This window comes from Hemiscyllium ocellatum, chromosome 30, assembly GCF_020745735.1.
Source record: "Hemiscyllium ocellatum isolate sHemOce1 chromosome 30, sHemOce1.pat.X.cur, whole genome shotgun sequence".
NCBI classification, from domain to species: Eukaryota; Metazoa; Chordata; class Chondrichthyes; order Orectolobiformes; family Hemiscylliidae; genus Hemiscyllium; species Hemiscyllium ocellatum.
This window is the reverse complement of record NC_083430.1, coordinates 38,883,772-38,907,442: the sequence shown is the minus strand read 5'-3', so window position 1 is coordinate 38,907,442 and position 23,671 is coordinate 38,883,772. Positions and strand designations below refer to the sequence as shown.

The 23,671-nt window shown below is 43.5% G+C and overlaps 1 protein-coding gene across 1 annotated transcript in view; it reads right to left on the bottom strand.

The window, feature by feature from the left end:
* LOC132830096 (cation channel sperm-associated protein 4-like) overlaps positions 1 to 22,439 on the bottom strand; it is a 47,846-nt gene extending 25,407 nt beyond the window's left edge. The window contains exon 1 of the mRNA XM_060847568.1: positions 22,386 to 22,439. Within this exon, the coding sequence (XP_060703551.1) occupies positions 22,386 to 22,408 (23 nt within the window). The 5' untranslated portion in view covers positions 22,409 to 22,439. The remainder of the gene's footprint in view (positions 1 to 22,385) is intronic.
* Positions 22,440 to 23,671: the final 1,232 nt, after the last annotated feature.

The window sequence follows — 23,671 nt, the reverse complement described above, 5'->3', positions numbered from 1 at the left end:
ACCAGAACCCAGACAAAGTGGGGCACTCACCCTCTCTTTATTATCTAATGCGGTCGAAATAATTATTTTTGACCCCTAGAATTATCCCGTGTTAATTTAAATTTATTAGGAAAATGACCAAAGTGAAGGGAATGCGAGGATCGCAACAAGCAGGGACCCCACTCCCCAACGCACCAGTGGCTGCAGCATCAGCCTCCACGATCACCCCAGGGGACTTACCTACGGAGCAGAGCCTGATCTCGGAGTTTGTGAAAATCTGAGAGAAGATTGATTTGTCAATGGGGGAGACCCGGACCAGGCTTGAATTAATCTTAGTCATGTTGCAGAAGCACAGCCAGGAGATCCAGCATCTCAGGCAGCATGTCGGAGAGGTGGGGCAATGGGCCGCGGCCTCTGAAACCGCGACAGAATCCTCAGGGGGTCTGGTCCAGGCCTTGGAGGAGCAGGGTGATGACCTTGAAAATAGAGGGTCGAGTGGGCCCACTAGGTCGCAGTGCACAGGCCTGGATTGGGCGAGGGCCCCCGCCTGGTCCTAGTGCGACTCCACCATTATAGAGATAAACAAATGATGCTGGAAGCCTCTAGAGAACTGGAGATGGATCCTTAGTCTCTGATATACAAGGGATCACGAATTATGCTTTTTCAAGACTTCTCTATGGTCGTGATTCCTAAGAGGAAGGCCTTCGATGAGTTAAAAAGACAGCTGAGGCAGCAGTATTCTGTTAGATATTGGGCAATACTACATTTTAGCTACAGAAAGTCCATGTTCAATTTTTACTCACCGGAAAAGGCGAACAACTTCTTGGATGCTTTAAAATATACTGGTTGGCGTGAACAATATGGACAATTACGTTTATTTTGTTTTTTCTCTGTAATTTGCCTTGTTTACCTTTTTAATATATGGTGGTCTTTTTTAAAATATATGTCGGGGTCACACTTGTTTCCTTTTTTCTTCTTTTTCTCTCTCCTCTCTCTTCCTGTCATCCTTTGTTTCCCTGTTTTTATTTATATTTCCTTTTATTCTTTTTTTCTGGCATTGGATTAGTTGGGGCGTGGTTGGAGGAAGCGGGAAGAGGTTATATATTTTTGTTCTACCATGAGTGCTTAGGATTATAGTGTGGAGAGAGCAGGTTGAGTACCCATTTTTAACTTTCCTGTCATAAGATGTTTGTATTTTTTCTCTTATTTTGTGTTGTCTGGGGTGGGGGCATGGCTTCAGCTAGACGAAGCCATGGAGGGGTTAATGTGTGGTATGAACGGCCCCTGTGGGCAAGGGGGAAGTCTCCTTTCATTTGTGTTACATGTTGGTATGCTGTAGAAGTAGCTGTTGGTAATTTTGGAAGTTGTATTTTTAAATTTACACAAACTGTTTGTGGGTTTCACTTGGTGCGCTATGAGTGGGGATCTTCCTCCCGGATGGGGGGTCCATGGACTGTTTTGGACGATCATGGCTAGCCGTTCATTTAAATGGTGCACCTGGAATGTTAAGGGGAGCCATTCACCAATTAAGAGGAAAAAAGATACTGTGAAGCCTCAGAAAAGAGAGGGTCAATGTAGCCTTGCTGCAAGAAACACATTTAACCAATAAGGAGCAACATGGAGGGTTCGGCCAGGTGTTTTTGTCATCCTTTAATTTGAAAAGTAGAGGAGTTGCTATTCTCATCCGGAAGAACCTGCCATTTCAAATATTAGACCAAATTAAGGATGAGTGTGGGCAATTTATAATTCTTAAAGCTTTAATACATTGAGAGGAATATGGGATTTTGAGTGTATACTGTCCCCTGGCCCACCCCATTACATTTTTAACGATACGCACTTTCCAGGTTGATGGCCCCTGGGGCGCGTCATATAATTATATGAGGGAGACTTTAATCATATTATTGGCCCCTGAGTGGACAGGATGCCTAGGGTCTTGCGGGTATATCCCTGCAATGCAGGCAGTTGATGGACCTGAACAGGGAGCTGGGGTGGTGACGTGTGGAGATATCTTCACCTCAAAAGGTAGGGATTTTTTTACTAATCCACATAAGAGCCATACTAGAATTGACATTTTTTTTGTCCCATTGACCTTTTTGAATTCGGTGCTGTCTTGCAGAATAGGGAACATAGCCATTTCTGATCATGCAGCAGTGGACACGGAGGTCAAGACCAGTGGTAACAGGATAGGCTCCTGGCCCTGCCGCATGGACCCTTTCCTCCTGAAAGATAGCAAGTTTATAGAGTACCAGAAAGAAGAATGCCCCCCAATCTATTACATCCATCAAAGAGACTGCTGGTACTCTTACTTGCAATGCCAAAAAGGTTAATGCAACATTTAGGAAGTTTTACTCTGAGCTGTACCGGTTCGAGGGCTGTGAGGACAGACTTATGAAGATGGAATCCTTTTTTAAGGACTCTGGATCTTCCAGGTGTAACTTCAGAGCAGACGTCTTTTCTGAATGTCCCCTGACAATTCAGGAAATACAGGAGGCGATGAGGCTGCTCCAGATGGTAAAGCGCCCAGTTCGGACGGATTTCAAAGGGTGTTTAATAAAGGGTTTATTGACATGCTGGCCTGGCCACTCTTGGATATGTACAATTACTCAGAATCAGGACTGCCTCCCATCTTCTTTGAGAGGAGCAAATATTTCTCTTAGTCTTAAGAAAGGAAAAACCACAGAGGATTGCACTTTGTACAGGCCCATATCGTTACTGAACGTGGATTTTAAAATTCTGTTGAAAATGCTGGCGTTGAGGCTGGAGAGGGCATTGCCTTTCAGTGTAAAGGTGGATCAGACAGGTTTTATCAAGGGTCATAGGCCTACTAACAACATTAGAAGAGTATTAAATATGGTCCAAGTATGCCAGCAAAGATCGATTCCAGGTTTGGTAGTTTCCCTGGATGCAGAGAAAACATTTGACTGGGTGGAGTGGCTAAACCTTTTTTATGTCCTGGAACAATTTGGTCTTGGAGGGGTCTTTGCCAAGTGGGTGGCAGTGTTATATAGTGACCCAAAAGCAGTGGTTCTCACGAATGATAAGGTCAGACAGTTTTAGTGTTGGCAAAACAGCCGACAAGGGTGCCCTCTCTTGCCACTATTACTTACATTGGTGATTAAGCCATTGGCGGAGGCCATCCAGAGGGATCCCAACGTAATTGACCTCAGAGGTAGGATCAGGCAGGCATAAAATTACCCTCTATGTGAATGTCGTCCTTCTCTTTTTAATCAATCCAATGACATCTGTGCCCTCTTTAAAACAAGTCTATTTGGCTTGTTCGCAAGGTATAAAATTAATTTCATGAAGTTGGAGGCCATGCCTGTGGGGGGCCTTATTAGTATATCTGATTTTGGGGATGGAACCAGTTTCCCTTTCCGGTGGTCACTGGGAGGTTTGCTGCATTTAGACATTGATCTTCGAGCAATTATGTAAGGCTAATTATATGCAATTGCTAGAGAAGATAAGGCAGGACCTTCAGCACTGGGAGGATCTTCTGATATCTTGGTTGGGTAGAATAGCTCTGGTCAAAATGAACGTTCTTCCTTGCTCATTATATCCCATGTGAATGCTCCTTTTGATTGTGCCAAGGCAAGCACTATGGAGGCTTTACAGTTGGCTCAGATCTTTTATCCGGCGTCGTAGGCAGCCTCTTATTAAACTGGATAAACTGCAGCTCCCGCAGGGGAAGGAAGGTTTGGATTTCCCGGACTTTAAGAAATATCAATCAAGTTTCTTACTATTCTATGTGGATGATTGATTGCTGGACCTGCCCAGACCTGCAATCAAAATAGTTGGACATTGAGGCCTCCCAGGCAAAATGCCCCCTCATCAATTTGTTGTTTATGGACCACAGCAAAAACCAGATTGTCTTTAACACATTTAAAGCATGGCGAATGATGCAAGGTGTGGGCAACTTACAAAAAACTTTTCCTTTCACACTCATAGTGGGAATGTTGGGACTCTGGCTTTAAGTTCTCGGAGTCTTGAGGAATCTCCTGTTTGAGAGATTTATTTGATGGGGAGGTCACAATGTCTTTTGAGCAGCTGGGTGAGAAATTCGAGCTACCTAGGAGAGATTTCTTTTGTTACGTATACTAAAAAAGACTACATCGATGGTTAGTCCTGCTAAGTCAGATATGGAGAGGAGTGCGCTCTGGTCTATGGGTGCCCTCTTGGTCAGCACCCTCAATCACTTGTTAGGATGTAATGTTTCAAAGGACATCGAGCTGCTATGTAGAATCTGGACTCAAGAATTGGGGGGCGAAAATCTCGTTAGAGATATGGGAGGATATTTGGGAGAACGTTAGGAAGATTTCAATTTGTAACAGGACCCAGGCTATCCAACTGAAGATACTCCACAGGGCTCATTTGGCACCGGAACGGCTTGTGAAATTCAAGACAGGAGTGTCTCCAAAGTGCTCCAAATGTAAAATGGATGTTGGCACTCTTATTCATTGCTTGTGGTCATGTCACAAGCTTCGCAGGTATTTGGATGCCATAGTGAGTGTTTTGGAACAGGTTTTGGGAACTGAGGTTAAGTTGGATCCAGTGTCCCTCCTCTTGGGTCTTCCAAACCTCCTCTCTTTGGACGTGCATGGGAAGAAATGATTTAATATTCTTCCATTTTGTGTGAGGAAGACCATTCTATTGAGCTGGGTGTCGGAGAATCTCCCAGGAAATTTGGGCTGGTGTAGATTAATTATGGAGCAGACCCCCCGGACTTCCTTACGAGAATGGTGCACCAGAAAACTGAACTGTTTTATAGAACATGGCGGCCCTTTCTGAATTATATTGATTCAGACTTGTTGGCTATATTGATCAGGGCTTTCATGTAGCCTCGAGAGCTATGTCTGGCGGTTTAGGGGCCCCATGGGGTGGTGGTGTCCTGAATAAATATGGGTTTGCTTACTAATGCTCCCAGTGGTGGAGAACTTTGGTTGGATTGTGCTGAATATAGTAACTTAATTGAATAAAATTTAAGTTACCTTGGTATAACTTGGCTTAATTTTATTTTGTTTGCTTTTTTTAAACTTTAGTTATTTATTGAATTGTTGTTTTTTCCTCTCTCGTTTCAGCAGTTTGTGGAGTAGTTAGTAGTTTGTTTCCTATTATTGTCATTATATCAATAAATTTGTCACACTATTTTGTAGTGGTTTTGTAATTTTGTAAAATCGCAATAAAAATATTTTTCAAAAAAACTGTGATCCCAAGAATAAACCAATTTCACAAGCATAGAGAATACTAAATTATTAGTAAAAATTTCTTAAATATTGGACCTGATAACATGGTAAGATTACATGATGGACACCTATAATATTAACCATGCATGTTACACTGAAATGTGCACATTTACACAATGCATTTAAAAGTTTATGCATAAAGTCAAAATGAACAAGAGGAACTATGGCAACGGGATTGGGGAAGGGAAGAACTAACTCGTATGCAGCAATGAGATAGGGCCTTTAAATCAGTCTTTAACTCACAGAGTGACACTGAAATCTGAGTTTTGGTTCCCATCCAAAGAATTTGTCAAAGGAAGGTATTCTAGCTAAAGCAGGAAACAATGGCCTAATAGTAGCATCGATACATTACTAACTCAGAAACTCAGCTAATGTTCTGGATGCCCCAGTTCAAATCCAGCCACATCAGATGGACTTAATTTACTAATGACCATAACAACATTGTCAGAAAAACTCATCTGGCTTGCTAATATCCTTTAGGGAAGGAAATCTGCCATCCTCTACTGGTCTGTTCTCCGTGTGACTTTCGATCAACAACAATGTGATTGACTCTGAACCAACCTCTAAAATGGCCTAAAAAGCCAAAGCTTTCTCTAATGCTTGATGGCAGCTGCCCTAGGCTTTCCTCAACACACAATCCTGGACCTTGAAATGTGCCAGTCTGCAAAACTCAGTCAAGGTCAACGCCTTGTTCTGAACGGCAAACAGACCAAAGATCATCTTTCTCCAGGTTGATGATCCTTCAGGCACAGCTGACATTTGTCTCATGTGCGACTCAGGGAACAGACTGCAGAGCAGAGTCCCATATTATGGAGATGCTCAAGATGAACCTTGACAAAAACCACTACCTCTCTCTCTAGGCTTCCTTTAAAGAGGAACATTCCAGCAGGAGACGTGTGACAGTGGTGAAAACAGTCCAAGCAGGCATGGAAGGTCTCATAGGTAGTGGCCTTCTCACCACCTGCCAAGTGAACTCTTGGTGTTTGGGGAAATGTTCTGGCATTGAGTCTACTCACAGAACAATCTGACAGGATCAATCTTCTCCTTTTCCCATCGAGTCTCAAGGACGGTATATACTGACCACATTCCGATGAACCTGCAGTCAAAAGGTATTTTTTTGCAAATTTCTCCACGAAGGACACGTGATACGAAATGGTCCAACTATTTGGCAATGAGGCCAGTCCCATCCTTCGCAACAGCAGGTAGAATCTTAGTACCAAGTGACATTTAGTTTGCGTACTGAGGGTCTACGCACAGCTTGATGCTGCCTCATACAAAGTTTGTCATCAGGATGAGGGTGACATTGGATATGTTTTTCACCCCTTATCCAGATCCCTGCAGACACAGTCTACCTTAGACCTTCAGGTGAAGTGGAAGATGGCTCAGGTGACTACCATGGCACAGCTTCTGCAAATGACCAGACCTACACCATCTACAACAAAGAGTGCCTCATACTGGATGACATGGTTTTACCTGCAATGGAGAGGGAGCAATGCTCCCAAAAGCCCAGTTTCTGCCTCACCTTGGTGATATGCTCCTCCCAAGAGTTTGCACAGGCCCCAGCCCCTCTGAACCATATTCCCAGGGCTTTCAGGTAGTCTGTCCTACTGGTGAACGGGATAAAGGATCGGTGGGCCTAGTTCCCAAAGAACATGGCCTTGCCTTTGCCTCAATTTACATTAACTCCTGAGGCCAGCTTGAACTGGTTGGAAATACTCAAGTCTGCACACTGTACATTAGAGCAGAAAATGGCAACACCATCCATGTACAGGAAAGCTTTGACCTGCAGGCTTCAGCTTCCAGGAATAGACACCCTTCTCAGGCTCACATCCTTCCTGATAGACTTGGCAAAAGACTCTCCACAACATGCAAACAAGGCAGGAGAGGGTAGGCAGCCCGGCCTTACTCCAATCTTATCAGGAAGCTTTCAGATTCCCACCCATTAAGGGAAACTGCATTAAATGTTGATGTAGAGTAGTCAGATCCAGTCAGCCAGGAGGACGCAGCTTCAGAGAAGAACACTGGTATCTGACCAAGAACACACGGGACACAGAGGAAATCCATCCTTGAGCGATAGACATATCTGACCGCGACCAGATGTATCTACACTGCACTCGATCTGCAGAGGTGCTGAAGATATTCTGCAGCTTGGTCATTTTAGGTGTTTCCAATAGGAAAGTGGATGTGACGTCCGGTTTGCTGTTAGCCCCGCCGGATCTTCCATCTGCATTGATGATGCAGAATAGCTGGCCTGGGTGTCGCCAGTACCAGTGGGAGCTGCTGCAAGATAGCCAGCTGCTCACTCTTTACCACCAGAGTGTACACATTAATTCGTCTCAGAGGAGGGTTTCTGTACATAACATCTACTACAAGGAAATGCCTGCCACTACCTCCTTGACCGAGAAGATGGTGAGGCTGCTTCCTTGCAGCAGAATCCCCAGGTCGCAGGAACAGCTATCATTTTCCCCTACCAACTTGAAAGTCTGTGGGTCCATAAACTTGACTATTTGTTGTAAATGCTGAGGTGCAGTATCCCACACTTTTGCAGAAATAGGAGGTTGACCAGGTAAGTCAATATGGAAATACATCACATAGCGGATTTAACACTACGCACATCAGTACTGGCAACTGTAAACCCATTTTGAGAGTTTATATAAGTACCGGTAGACCCAACGTCTATTCACCCATGGACTCCCTGCATCCTCTTGGTTTTGGCAAACTGTCGGACACTCACTGTACTGAGGTGGTTGCCCTGTTCCTCAATCAGGACACTGACCCCAGATCAGGGCATTGGGGAGAGAAAGAACCAGATTTCACTGGTTTCGGAGTCTGACAGAAGGACTCTTGGGCTCTGCTCCTGATTGCCCGGAGCAGTGGTGAATGGGTACCTAGTAGTTCCCGATGGCTGAAGGGTGGGGTTCATCATGCCCTTTGTGAAGCCAAGTGTTTCCAGGTTGGTGGGCGTCCCTCCTCTTCTCTCTTATGGTGCTGTGCATCTTTTTGTTGGTGGTCATTGCTCCATGTCTTTATCATCAGAAGAGCTGGTGTTTCCATCATGCAGCTGTATCTTTTCATTTTGTTGCAGACCTGTTCAGGCCCAATGTGGTTATTTCTCATTGGTATCCACTCCCCTGCCTCATTTGTTTCCTCCTCCTCCAGTCTGTTCAGGTGGAGATTGGGTCGGTTGCTGAGCCTCCGCACTGGCTACATTTTCCTCCTCTCCGGCCTGACCCTTGCTTCAGTTTTGGTGCTGGATGGTGCACCTTACTGTCTTTTGGGGATCTACAGCTTGTGTTGCCACTTTGGGCCATTTGAGTGTATGTGACAACCCATCTTGGGCAGGCCTTGTACAGGTAGCCGGCATCATACAAAAAGCTGTTGGAATCCTTGCATTGCTTCACACTCCTGAAGGTCATGACAAAGTAGCCCCTCTGGGGAAATCTTTGCAGACATAAAATATCTGGTTGGAATCTGTAGCAAGCTAGGAGGACTCTTCACGAAAACGGTCTGGTTGACTGGTGATCCTTCCTCCACCTTCTTCGCAGTTACTCTGACTGTATTGGGGACCCCCTGGCCTGCGGCACAGGCATTTGCAGAGGGCATAGTTCTGGTTGACTGGTCACCGATTGGCAATAAGCCAAAACCAGCATAAAGATTCACCACTGGAGCTCAGCTCGACCAATGATCCTCCAAGTTCTGCTCAAAACCGCAGTCCAGCAATGAATTTGAGATCTTTCGGTGATAAAAGTTCTCAGCTTAAATTTGTCCTGGGAGAACCACCTTGTCAATCATGGTATCTCCCCTGCCAGGGAAGTGAAGAAAGTACACCCTCACAAATGTTGTATACAGCAGTCTCTAACTGAGGCAGGGCTGCAATTATTCAGTTTCACAGATTATTGGTTTCCCTGCCAGTCAGTTTGACTCACCATGGTTATTGCTGCACTTTTACCTGAATAACCTTTAGTGAGTTCCACACAGCTTGGGAAACTTAAGCTCTGGCCTTCAGAAGTCTGAATTCTCAGCTGAAACATACAAAACATTGTCTCCTTATATATGTTAAATAAGTAATCAATATATCCTCGGGGCTTCCCACATACCTCTACTGTGCCCTAGTGACATCTAGATGTGGGGTGTGTGGGGGAATCATAACAGGTTCTTGACCCAATGACATTTCCACTGGAGTTCGAAACTCCAATACCTTTCAGATTTTGATAAATCTGCACAAATCTAACAATTTCCCATTTTTACTTTGGATTTTCATGAACTGTGGCTTAGGCTTTTATTTTATTTCTATGCAGAAATATCAACTATTCCATTAAAATTGTCCTCCTACCTCAATACATAAAAGAGCTCATGATTCCTCGTGAATGACGCAGTGGAACCTATGAATAAGGCGGTTGTGACGAAGAAATCTGCAATGTTCCAACCATCCTAGAAAAATGTCAGGCCAAAAAAAAAGAACTTGCATTTCTATGGCATCTTTAACAACCTCAGAATATATCAAAGAACTACACAGTCAATGAAATACTTCTGAAGTATAGTAACTGTATAGGTGAATGGTAAGGCCTTAAGCAGTGTCATGGAACAGAGGAATACAGGAATTCAGGTTCAAAGTTCTGGAAAGTGGAGTCACAGGTAGACAGGGCAGTGAAGGTGGCTTTTGGCACACTGGTCTTCATCAGCCAGGGCACCAAATAAAGGCGTTGGGAGGTTATGTTACAGTAATAAGGACGTTGGTGAGGCCGCACTTGTAGTATTGTGTTCAGCTTTGGTCACCTTGTTATAGGAAGGATGTTATTAAACTGGAAAGTGTGCAGAAGAAATTTTACAATGATGTTGCCTGGACTCGATGGTCTACATTATAGGGAGAGGTTGAACAAGCTATGAGGGGAAAGAATAAAAGGAAACCCGAGGGGCAACTTTATTTTTACACAGAGGGTGGTATGCATATGTAATGAGCAGTCAGTGAAAGTGGTTGAAGCGGGTATATTATCCACATTTAAAAGGCATTTGGACAAATACATGGAGAGGAAAGGATTCGAAGGATGTGGGCCAAGTGCAGGGAAATGAGGTTAGTGTGGACCGATATTTTGGTCAACATGGACCAATTTGGACCAAAGGGCCTATCTCCATGTTGTAGCGCTCCATGACTATTGTAAGGCAGGAAGAATGGAAGCCAGTTTTCACAACAAGGTCCAAAAGCAGCAATGAAATAAATGATAACCAATTTTTATGTTTAGGCTTATTCATCACAGAACATGCATCTATTGCCCGTCCTTACTTGCTCGAGAAGTTGGTGGTGAGCTGCTTCCTTAAACCGTTGGATCCCACATGCTGTAGGTTGACTCTCATGCCCTTAGGCAGGGAATTCTAATCTAACCTCTGTTATTTTATGTTTAGCGTTGACATTTGCTAGGACATTGGAAAGGATTCTCTTGCTCTTTGGAAAATGCTGTGGAATTTCTTATGTGCACTTGAATGGACTGGCCTACGAGAACCATGGAAAAAACTAAAGCATGTGAATCAGTCTCCAGTGGAAGTAGGCAAACTAGGGCCAAATATATACAGGAGAAGGGTGCCTGGAATCACAAACTTTTCCTCCAAAACAGATTTTTAGGGGAGGTGGTTTGCCCAAATGGGGACTTAACACACAGAACACCAGTCAGGAGATCTCAATGTGAAATGACTTTGAACACCTGTTTAATAAGCAGGTATTTCTGGGAGATTCCAGAAGTTGTTTCTGATTGAGAGGGGATGCTCCCATTAGGTCTTTCTCCAAAGCCAAAGGGACTTAGACTGCGAAATTAATTTCATCTAGTTGCCGAAAGCCAGCTGACATTTTATGCACTTCAGTTCTAAACTTCAACTTTATCGTGTGTCCCACCAGTTAAGAGTGCACCTGTGGACCTTTACTACCTGCTGGCAATTGAGACTCCAGCCTAGATTTTTTTTTAACATTCCTGTTGCAACAGGTCCTACATTTCGAAATAATCTGGAATAAACTAAGTGATTTGAATTCATATTAGGTGAGGTGCTTGAAAATACAGTTGATTTGGGTATTTTTAAAAAAAGTGGGGAGTGAAGGATGGAGTATTTTCTTTTTTTTAAAAATAATCACTTATTGGATAAGGGCGTTGCTGGCTAAGCAGCATTTATTGCCTGGGGCAAGTTAAGAGTCAATTACATTGTTGATTGTCTGGAGTCACACGTAGGCCAGACCAGGTAACTATGGCAGTTTCCTTCCCTAACGGACATTAGTGAACCAGATCAGTTTTTCTGACAATTGATAATAGATTCATGGTCATCATTAGTTTCTCAATTCCGGATATTTTATGGAATTCAAATTCCACCAACTGCCTTGGAAGGATTAAAACCAGGTTCCCAGAATGCTATCTGGGTCTCTGGACTAACAGTCCAGCTATAAAACCACTAGGCCATTGCCTCCCTTGTTGGAATGATTGGAGGAGCAGGCATGGTTGAAGCCTTTTATTGAGTCATTCCAATCAAAGGGAATATTACATTGTTAAAATGCTCACCAGTATTTGGATTTTGGATACTGCTCCAAATCACTGGAATGAGAGTACACCTAGAATGGCTCCTTCACTAACTCCTTGGTCTTATCCAGACACACCATATGCCTCAGACAAGCACATCTGCAGCGAGTATCACGAACAATACAAGCTGGAGCTCCAAGTAGAAAATCAGAGTTTGGTTAAGAAGAGGAAGGAAGCATATGTCAGATATAGACAGGAGAATTTGAATGAATCCTTAGAAAAGTATAAAAGGCGGTAGGAGTATGCTTAAGAGGGAAACCAGGAGGGCAAAAAGGGGACATGAGATAGCTTTGGCAAATAGGGTTTAGGAGAATCCAAAGGCATTTTATAAATATATTAAGGACAAAAGGGTAACTAGGGAGAGAATAGGGCCCCTCAATGATAAACAAGGCAGCATTTGTGTGGAGCTGCAGGAGATGGAGAGATACTACACAAGTATCTTGCATTAGTGTTTACTGTGGAGAAGGCCATGGATGATCTAGAATGTGGGGAAATAGATGGTGACATCTGGAAAAATGCCCATATTACAGAGGAGATGCTGCTGGATGTCTTGAAAGGCATAAAAGTGGATAAATCCCCAGGACATGATCAGGTCTCTGTGGGACCTAGAACGCTGTGGGAAGCTAGAGAAGGGAATGCTGGGCCCCTTGCTGAGATATTTGTATCATTGATTGTTACAGGTGAAGTGCCAGAAGACAGGAGGTTGCTTACCATGAAAGGTGGTAAGGACAAGCCAGGGAACTACAGACCAGTCAGCCTGAATTCGGTGGTGGGCAAGTTGCTGGAGGGAATCCTGAAAGACAGGATTTACACGTATTGGGAAAAGCAAGGACTATTTAGGATAGTCAGCATAGCTTTGTGCATGGGAAATCATATCTCACGAACTTGATTTGAACTTTTTGAAGATGTAGCAAAGAGAATTGTTGAGGGCAGAGCAGTGGATGTGATCAATATGGACTTCAGGAACGCTTTTGACAAGGTTCGTCATGGTTAGCAAGGTTAGCATGGAATACCGGGAGAAGTAGCCATTTGGATATAGAACTGGCTTGAAAGTAGAAGACGGAGGGTGGTGGTGGTGGAGGGTTGTTTTTCAGACTGAAGGCTTGTGACTAGTGGTGTGCCACAAGGATCAGTGCTAAGTCCACTGCTTTAGAGGGATGTGGACTAAGTGCTGGTAAATAGGACTAGATTAAGTAATGATATCTGGTCAGCATGGATGATTTGGACCAAAGGGTCTGTTTCTATGCTGTGTACCTCTATGACTCTATAACTTGAACAGCAGCTAGAATTGCGTTTGTGCGCGCGTGCGTGCGAGTGAGAGACTGGAATGCCACAGAAACAGGGGATTCCATTGTCAGGTGATCTGACAGGCTTTTCTGCTGCATTAAACATGACCCTCTGATGGTGTGTAACCTCCTTAGTGCCAGGGGAAAGTCAGTCATGGATGGCTGCAGGACATCCTTCTAGAATAGGGAGATCAGATAGTAATCGTGGCCCACATTGGTACTGATAACATAGGTAGGAACAGGAGCGAAGTGCTGAAGACAGATTTCATGGCGTTAGAAAAAATTGAAATGTAGGACCTCGAGTGCAATCAGGATTTTTGTTTTGTTCATTCATGGGGTGTGGATATTACTGGTTGGGCCAACATTTACTGCCAATCCATAGTTGCCCTTGAGATGGTGGTGGTGAGCTGTTTTGTTGAACCACTTTAATCCATTTGCATTTAGGAAGGGAGTTGAGGATTTTGACTCCGTGACACTGAAGGAATGGCAGTACATTTTTAAGTCAGGATGGTGAGTGGTGTGGAGTAAATTGAAAAGCAATCATAAGAATACTACTCGAGGTCCTGCTTTTTAAATTTGCTTCCCAACTCATGGGAGAAGTCAACAAGGCCAATATGGATGTCAGGAGCAACTTGCTGCATCTTTTATGTGGGTTTCTTGCCAGCAGCAGTGAGTCAACAAATAAAAGGAATAATTGCTTGTTAAGTGCCTTTTTAAATAGCATAACTCACCTCATCAATATTGATTTTACTATCTTACCAACAAACTAAGCAGGCTAGACATCAAGAATTCCCAACATGAAAATCAAGTAGATACCTGGTGACTACAGCTTGCCACTAGAAGCAAGGAGCTTCCATGTTGCTCAACATTAAACAGCATCTCACAGCATGACCCGTAGGTATCAAACACATGCACGTCTTGTCCATGGACACTGGCATCTTACATTTGCAAAGACCTCACAATCCACTTGGAGGATGGATTGGGGACGGGAAGGAATAACAATTGTGAAGTTGGAATGATACAGTAAAACATGGATACGAACAGGGTATCTCACTGTAAGGAGCATCTTGACTTCAAGGGCGTTACCACATTTAGCATGGTCACCTTAAATACCTGGAACTGGGAGGATAGGGGGAAGGTGGGCAGGTGTAAGTTCATGCGATGGTTTGGGTGTGGACCTGGGGAGATGCAATGCTGATTGGGTTTACAAAAGACGACAGGGACGGGGATCTGAATGCTTGGGATCTCACAGACACAGCAGCAGGGGTTGCAATCTACAGGCTGAAGTGTTTACCGTCATGTCCTGGTAATCAGAATATGTAATGGGGAAGAAAATGGCTGCACCCACACCAGGAATGGACAGGATAAGTGTCTGAGGGGGACTGGGCTGTCAGACCCTCTGATGTGAACCATTTTAGAGGGAAACATTACACACAGACCCATGCACAGTACAGGATACAGACCTATGGACCCCTGCTCCCTGGCAGTTGGCTTCCTGTGTGCTGCACACCTCCTTCCCACAGACATTACTGACCACTTCATTCACACCAACATTTCTAGATGCAGAAAACAGGGAAAGAATAGGGGTGTTTCAATGTGAGAACAGAGGTGTTAGTAGAATCAATTGCCAGATTTGCACAGTATTTATCTTGCTTCCAGATGCTGCAGCTGGCACTCAACACACTATCTACACAGAATGTATCCATGCCTCACAGTCACATTGGGAATTACACAGACACTCAACCTAGCAGACGTGGTACAAAATCAAATTTATACAAATGTAATATCCCTCTGCCACCGAAATGATCTCAAAAGGTTTTGTTTGTTTCTTTCTTTTCCACTTGATCTTGATGTTGACTGAGCTTGCACAGCTGAGGTGGAAGCAGAATGGAACCCATGGGCCCTGGATGTTTGGTCAGGTGACCCCTGGCTGTTTGTTTCTGGTTGGCCCAGACATGCTGAGGTTTTAGGCAAGTGGGCGATCCTCAGCCTGAGCGGATGGGGGCAGGCAGGATGGAGGTGGAGGGCCCAGCCACCTATGGAACATCCTGAGGGGAGAGGTCTTCAGGGCCTGCATATGGTTCCTCCTCTTACTGGGTGCTTTATGGCATCGCCCTGTCTTCTTGTGAGCAAGGGCCACCTGGATTGCATGCCAGCTTCCTCGTTCCCCTACTCACCATATCTTTGGCTTTGAGGACCAATGGCTAACGTGTTGAAGTATGTGCATTTATTAAGCAGACCCTGAGACTGCAAGATCTATCTCTACCTGGCACCTGTGTATATGGTCTAATTCTTCAATCGTTGACACCAATGGGTCATCTCCTGCCTCAGATTGAGCAGGTGCCTGATCTCCGACAGTCCTCAGAATACAAGCAGCCCCAGGCTTTACTTGGTCAGTTGGCTGCAGAGCTGTTATAGTGAGGTGCTCACCGGCTTCTGCTGCAAACATTTCACACCTGACGTTCTCACGGAGGTGTGTGTGTGTCTGTCTGTCTGTCTGTAGGAAGCAAGCTTGCAGTGCTTCCTCCGAGGCGTTGGTATTTTGGTCAAGGAGATGGCTTCTGGTAGACCAGGCTATTTCTTCACCGACACCATGGATAACCTCCTGGCACATGCAGGAGGTAGATGAAAGCCAAAAGGGGAAAGATGACATAGCAGCCAATGACTAGAAATCGTGCCCAAGGAATGGCACGGACAGTAGGATTACTGTCAGTCGGTGGGATATAGATATCTTGGCATTCCTGCAAGAGTGGTCCAGTCTTCTCCTGCACAGGACAGGATTCTCTCCTTGGAGTGAGTGGGCAGCCTGTTGCCAGGAACCTCTCTAGCCTTCTTGGCTTCAAGAAAAATAACCGGAGTCTGTGTAGTCTCTACTCAAAGCTGAAATGTCCTAGCACTTGCAACATCCTGGTGAATGCCCTTTCACCCTCTCTAGTGCAATCACACCCTTCCTATAGCCTGTAGACCAGAAATGCACAGACTACTCCATCTGTGGCCTAACCAATATCCTGTGTAGTCCATCATAACCTCCTAATATTCTATTGTATTAAATGCCTTGGCTTTACAACAAAATCCCATAGGCCTATGGTCCACCAGTCCTACTGTCCACACGGATATATGCACAAGCACACCAAGGTCCTGCTGATTTTGGTACTATTCAAGATCCCATGATTTATCATGTACATCCTTGATAGTCCTCCCAAAATACATCACTTAAAATTTTTAGGATTAAACTAAATTAACATGATGTTCTCACTTTACCCTCAGAGGTCACAATTTTGCAAATTTGCAAACCCTGGTTGGTCCTATACCTTCCCCATGTAGAGGTCAGAGTGATCTTGATACATGGGAAGTCCTTCTTCCAGAGCTGGCATGCTCTATGACCTCTCCCTGAATCTTCTATCTAGAATTGACTTCTATCACTGTCATCATTCCCTCAGTGATCAAATACAATGAAGCCCATCTACAGACTTAAGTTACCCACTTAACCCAAGATTCCATGAACATCTTCCTAAGGAATAAGAGGAAAGATGGGACTGAATGAAAGTGAGTGACATAGATGTTAGGGCTAGTGCAGGTGGTCAAAGATGGTCAGCATCCTGGGTAAGTAAGTAGGTAGCGAAGAGGCCATACAGGGGTAGTGGCCTGAGATTTTTTTTGGGGTGTGCGTGTGCACACGAGGATGAGGGGCACAGTGGTGGCAGAGGGAATGTGAGGAATGATGTTGAAGACAATAAAAAAAGTGGTAGAAAATGAGCCTTCTTGGTAAGTATAGTAAGAGATACAGAGTCAATGTGAGGTAGTAGACAGCTGGCAGCATGAAGGTGATCAACGATCTCTTCTTCGTGTTGCTGGCTGTTCCTCCAGACTCAAGACCACACTGGTTGGTGAACTCTGACTAGTTACTATTGACTGGTGGTGTGGCCTCCTCCGTTGCTGCCCTGTGAAAGAATGCCCATCTACATCACCCCTTCATCAGAATCCCCAGGTACCCATTGGAGAATTCAGGATAATGAGTCTATCACCAATCAGGGCAGCTTTGGAATGCAGTGCTTGTCTAGGTGCACAACAGCCTTTTAAATATGGCGTGAGTGCCAGGGATGCTGGTCTTTGAGTGGATATCTGCTCTGGCTACAAGAGGAGATAAGATGGGATAGGAGAAACACCACAGGGTGACTAAGTAACGAACGAGGCAAATTTGGTAAGATATAGTGAGAAATCTTGCCAAGCTTCAGGTGAGGAAACCTTGAGAAAACTCAACATGAGCCAAAAAAACAATAAGATTTGGACCAATGCGTGGATACTGTTTGGGTGGAGCTCAGAAACAACAAGGGGCAACGGATGTAAACACAGAAAGATAAAGAAACTCAGCCAGTCTGGCAGCACCAGTGAAGCAAGAAACAAAGTTCATGCTTCAAGTCTGGCGTGACTCTTCGGAAGGAGAATCACACCAGACTCTATATTAACTGTTGCTTCACAGCTGATGCCAGACCAGCATTCTGGTTTGCTTCAGATTTCCAGCAGATGCAGTATTTTGCTTTAAAGGGCAGTAGGCCTCTTTAAAGACCCCGCTAGGGGATGTTGGAATTATTTACAGACCACCAAATAGTGGTAGTAATGTAGAGCACTGTATAAATCAGGAGATGACAAAAGTTGGTGACATAGGCAACAATAATCATGGATGACTTCAATCTACATAGAAATGGATAAACCAATTGAGTACTAAAGCAATGAAGGATGTGTTTCTGGAGTTTCGAAAGCAGCATGTTGAGGTGCTGACTAGATGAAAGGCTATTTTAGATCTACTTTTATGTAATGAGAAAGGACGAATGATTTGTTGTAAAAGAACCTCTAGGGATGAGTGATATGATAGCAATTTTCTATGTTTAAATAGGAGATAGTTAAATTTTGAAAACACAAGACACAAAATTAGTGAGTTGGATTGGGAAAATATTGTACACCAACAGTGGAGAGTGTTTAAATGGCTACCATATGATTTACACTAACTATACTCTCTTTCAAAGAGGCTCTTGTGGTATAGTGGTAAAATCCAGGAGGCATCCAGAGGCTATGGACACAGCTGAATAAAGTAATTTAAAAAACATTCGTGGTAGCCAAAACTCAAAAAATGGTCAGTTAACCATGTTTGTCAAAGGTTTGTATAAGATTAAATGAAAGGCCTACAATGTAGCCAGAAATAGAATTAAATCTGAGGATTGGGATACTTTTAGAATGCAGTTAAGGTAGGACCAAGAAACTGATCAAAAAGGAAGAATTGAATATAAATGAAACCCAGCAAAATATAAAAATGGACTACAAATGGGTATGTAAAAAAGGAAATGCTTGGCTAAATGTGGGTCAATTATGGACAGGGTCAGGAGAATTTTAAAAAAGGGAAATATAGAAATAACAGAGAAGCTAAATGACTACTTCATAGCTGTTTTTGCTGAGGCAGATACAAAAAAACCCAGCATTACAAATACAAGTGACCAGGGAGAATGAGCAGTTGAAGAAAATTGGTTATAGTAAGAACTTGGTCGAGAAGTGTGGCGCTGGAAAAGCACATCAAGTCAGGAAACATCCGAGGAGCAAGAGAGTCAACATTTCAGGCATAGTCCTTCATCAGGAATGTGGGGGGAAGGGGGCTGAGAGATGAGCAGGAGGGGTAGCTGGGGGAAGGTAGTTTGGAAGGTGATAGGTAGATGCAGGTGGGGGGTGATGGTGATAGGTGGGAAGGAAAATGGACACGTGGGGCAGTTCAAGACAGCAGTGCTGAATTGGAGACTTTAATCTGGGATGAGGTGAGGGGAGAGGAGCCGGGCAAATTAGTGAAATTGATGTTGGTGCCATGTGGTTCAAGGCGGAAGATGAGGCGTTCTTCCCCCAGTAGTTGGTAGCTAGGATTTGGCGGTGGAGGAGGCCCAGGACTTGCGTCTTTGGCAGAGTGGGAGGGGGAGTTGAAGTGGTCGGCCACATGGCGGTGGGGTTGTTTGGTGCTCCTTGGATTCTGTCTGACCTGCTGCCCTTTTCCAGCACCACACTTTTCGATTCTGATCTCCAGTATCTGCAGTCCTCACTTTCTCCTTATGCGAAGAACTTGTACTACAGAAATTAAGAGGTTGAAAGTTAGTAAGTACCCATGCCTTAACAGTGTACATTTCAGACTGCTGGAGAAGTGGCTATAGAAACGGTTGATGCATTGATGATTATCTTCCAAAATTCCATAGATTCTGGAATGATTCCTGCAGGTTAGAAGATGGCAAGTGTTACTGCTACTTAAAAAAAAAACAAGGAAAGAAAAAAAAACAGGAAATAAGGACACATTAAATGGTCATTCAGATAAAATAATCTAATTGGACATAGAGTTGATGAATTTGGAATGGAAAATAGTGTTTGATTGTTTATTTGAGGATGTTACTAACAAAACTGCTGGACAAGGTATATTTGGATTTTCAGAAGGCCTTTGGTAAGTAGATTGGTTAGCAAAGGTAAAGCCTGTGGGACAGAGGTACGTGCTGATATGGATTAAGGATCGGCTAACAGACAGAAAACCAAAAGTAGAATTAAATATAGGCATTTCTGATGTAACATAATGGTTGCATTCATGTGCAACCTTGCACTATAGAAAATCACAATACCTGTGTATTAGAAAGTTTGCACTATCCAAACCGTGTCCACTATTCAATCATGTTATAGCCAATTCGTTTGACAACACACACATTATATCAGATATACGTGTAGGTCATTCTCGTATTTACAGTTTGTGAATAGTGGGTATCATAAGAATCAGAATTTGGACTCTAGCTGTTCACATTATACAGTAATAATTTGAATGTGGGGGCCAAATGGAAAAGTTCTACTTTATATCATCTGCAAATTCGGAAATGTGTTTTGAAAGGAGGATATAAAGTGGCTTCTGAGCTTTAGGACAGGATTAGTGAATGGGCAAAAAGATGCAGATGAAACAGAACATAGAAAAATGAGAGGCTATCTACTGAGGTAAGAGGAATGAATGTGCAAATTATTTCTTAAATGGCAAGGGGTTGCAAAGTGTAGATTTTGCAAAAGGATCTGGATGTCCTAGTCAATAAGTCATAGAAAACTAACATGTAGATGCAAATGTGAGGACTGCAGATGCTGGAAACCAGAGTTTCCATTATTCCTGATGAAGGGCTTTTGCCCGAAATGTTGATTTTCCTGTTCCTCGGATGCTACCTGACCTGCTGTGCTTTTCCAGCACCACTCTGATCTAAATGCAGATGCAGCCAGCTACTGGAAGGCTAAAAGAATTGAGTACAATTGAGTACAAGGGTAGTGAAATCTTGTTGCAATTGTATAGCGGCTTGGGAAGACCACACCTGGAGTATCAGATGTGAAGATTTAGTCTCCTTACCTTAAAAGTAAACGATAAATATGCAGCCAATCCAGAGTATGAACAGTGAGTGCCACACCGCACATTTTATTGTCCCCCAGCTTTCCCATAACACGGAGGGCAACACATTTTTCACAACCAACTAGTCTTCTCTCTGGAGGCATCTCTGCCCAGCCTCATCTAAAAAGCTAACGCTCTCACTCTATTGCCTCGCAGTTGTCCTCCATAAATGGTGTCCTTCCTGCCTATCCATCTTTCTGCTTTCTCTGCTTGCACGAGAAGAGAGCACAAAAACCTGGCAAGAGGTTGACACCTATTAAGTAGGACACTCTCCGGTAACAGGCACTTAAAATCAGCCATTGTCAATGTGTCCACCTGCATAATCGGGAATGATGTCTTCTTACAGGAGACTGCTGATGTCACAATGATCGGTCATGAAAACCTGAGCTTTCTGAGGCACTGGCGCTCACACATCAAAAGACACAATCCTCTTGCCGTAGGTTTGTGTTGAAACTCTCGCCTTTTTTGAACTGCATCTCAATATCAATCCCCTTGGCCCAATGGAGGACACTTGGTTGAGGGGCCAACAGCTGATGGTAATGGCAGTGTTTCTATTCCTTTGCTTCATCAAAGATGGAAGATGGAACTGAATATAAGTTGTTTCCATGTTGTGGGTAGGACTGGCAGCCAGCAAGTGCAGATAAAAGGTGAAAGAAGACTTGAGAAGATAAAGTGCCTGCCATGAAGTTGGCAATACCGGTCAAGTAGTCATAACACTCTCTGAAAGAGCAGCAACTTCTCATCTAGCCATGTTCAGTGGTCTTCCCACTATGCAATCACATCAAATGACCATAGCGAGCTGCTGACAGGTCAGGAAACAGATGCCAAGAGCTGGGAAATCTATGATTGAGGGTTAAAACAATACTTAATTGGCTTAAGTATATAAATTACATAAACAGCTACATGCAAGTTCCCTGCTCAGCTTCAATGCTGCTCCAGTGTAACTGAAGATGGCAGGATGATGTCAGGATCCCAACAAAATATCACCTCTGAGAAATAACTCCCATATGCACACAAAATCTTACCCTTACCTGGGAAATTGTCCCTGGAAATCAAATTGCTGAAAGCTGTGACAACAGAGAAAAGTGGGGTCAGGAAGGGGAGGTGCACAACAGGCTAGCTTCAGAGAAATATAAATCATGAGCTAAACATGGAGCTAAAGGAGACTGTAAAAAGTAGGTTTATAATGAGGCTTAGGAGGAAATTCTGTGTGCTTGAAGCCTTTGATTAGGTGCGGTGTGTCATGGAACCAAATTAAGTTGGGGAGAGGGGGTTGCAGGGTGGGATGCAAAAGCATTGGACAAAATGCAGACAGTGCAGTTTTGGAGTTTGTCTAGGTTAGTATTCAAGATGCTAGTGAGTACAGTATTGGTAAAGTTCAACTGGAGAATATTGAATACATAGAGATGCATATTTTAAATGATGCAAGAATGTAAGGACCACTTGAGCCATCCAACATCTCAGTAACTCTATCCATCTACTTTCTTTAGAAAGTTCTTTAGCATTCGATTCAATTCCCAAAGTTAATTTAGTTCTAGTATATCCATCCAAACCACATTACCAATTTTCTACAGTGCTGTGAATTGCTCCTGCTCTGAAGAAGTCAAATTTAGAGCTTTGTCTTTCACCCTATACCCAATATCTCTTGTATTCAACTCTTATCAACACATCAATGTCGACTTAAAGAAATACATGAAAGAGATAATTTATGAAACTCTGACCTCACCTGTCATCAATACAAGTTTGGCATAACTTACCTAACACTTAATACTGGATGAGATTAGTACAGTCAGCTATCACTGTAGATGATAGCTTCATATTGACAAATCACTAATCAGTCCCAGATCATTTTCCTTAAATCATTTTATTCTGCTATAAAAGTGCCAGTATTTACCTTCCAGAATATCCAGAATCCATAGTACCATTTCAGCAACATTTCCCAGAGAAAGATAGTCACCAATATTTGTTCAAATATTGCAAAGAACGTGGCGTAGCTCTGTGCAGGGGAAAAGAGCAATTACAAAATAAGAAAATTGAATGTATGTCTGCAGGTTTATGACATAAGCCTACAAGTAGTGAATTACACTGGATATAGTCTAATTGGTTTTATTCAGGAGTGCAGTTATCTCTCAGTGATATTATCTATTGCTAGCTATACTAAGTTTCATAAAGAGGCCACCAAAACAAAGGATATATTCGTTTCCAGATAGTTTCACTGCTACCATGCTGCTAATTCACTCTAGGGGAGTTGTCATTATCTTGATTATTCCCTCCTTCTCTTGTCCTGTCTTTCAGGCTGGCCTCGACAGCAACTGGACCTTCCCTTTGCAGAAGCTGAAATAGTCTTACACTCATTGACATCAAGACAACATTCTGCAAGAAAACTTCCAAAACCTGAAAACATATTGGTATACTCCTTGTACTGCCAATTTAGTGTGCTGTAACACACTGCAAATCTCTCTGGCATATACAGGGTTACCAACCCAAGCTTTACACTTAATTTGACTGAGGTGAGTGGCATTTTCTGTCAGTCTGTGATCTGGAGTTGGAGTTTCGGTTGCGCTTTGTTTGAGCTAAACACGTGCCAAACGATGTGAAAGAACATTTCTTCCACTAAGCTTGAAATATTTTATGATTGAAATAATTGCACGAGGCTGGTTTCTCATCAGCAAATCACCCTCCACTTACATTGGAGAGTCTTTGACACTGATCCAGCTCCCTCAGAGTGAGCAGGATGTGTAACACTTCTGTTCTTATCAGTCAGCAAGAGCTTCCTGACTGGATCAGATTAAAAGCCCCAAACAGGGTACTCATTTTCTATGTGGTCTGCCTGGCTAATCAAGCTACAGCCACTACATCCCTCTCCCTCTGAGTCAGAGTTCATAGGCGAGTTCTTCATTTTTGTAGCTTCTCCTAGACCATTTGAGCATCAGCTCAGATTCCTCCAACTCTGCAAGTGGCTCACCTCTTGCACCCAGAGTGTTTAGGAAGATTTTTAATTCTTTTCTTCAGGCAGCGAAGGCATCAAAAGGTGGCAACATCTGCTATGCCCATTTCAGATTCTGAGGTATCTTCAATGCTGCCCCATTGTTGTGAAACAGTCAGAAAGGCTATTGAGGAGTGGGGCATGCTTTGCTCGCGCACCAGTTGCGAGTTTGCAGCTTTCGTATGTTCCACATG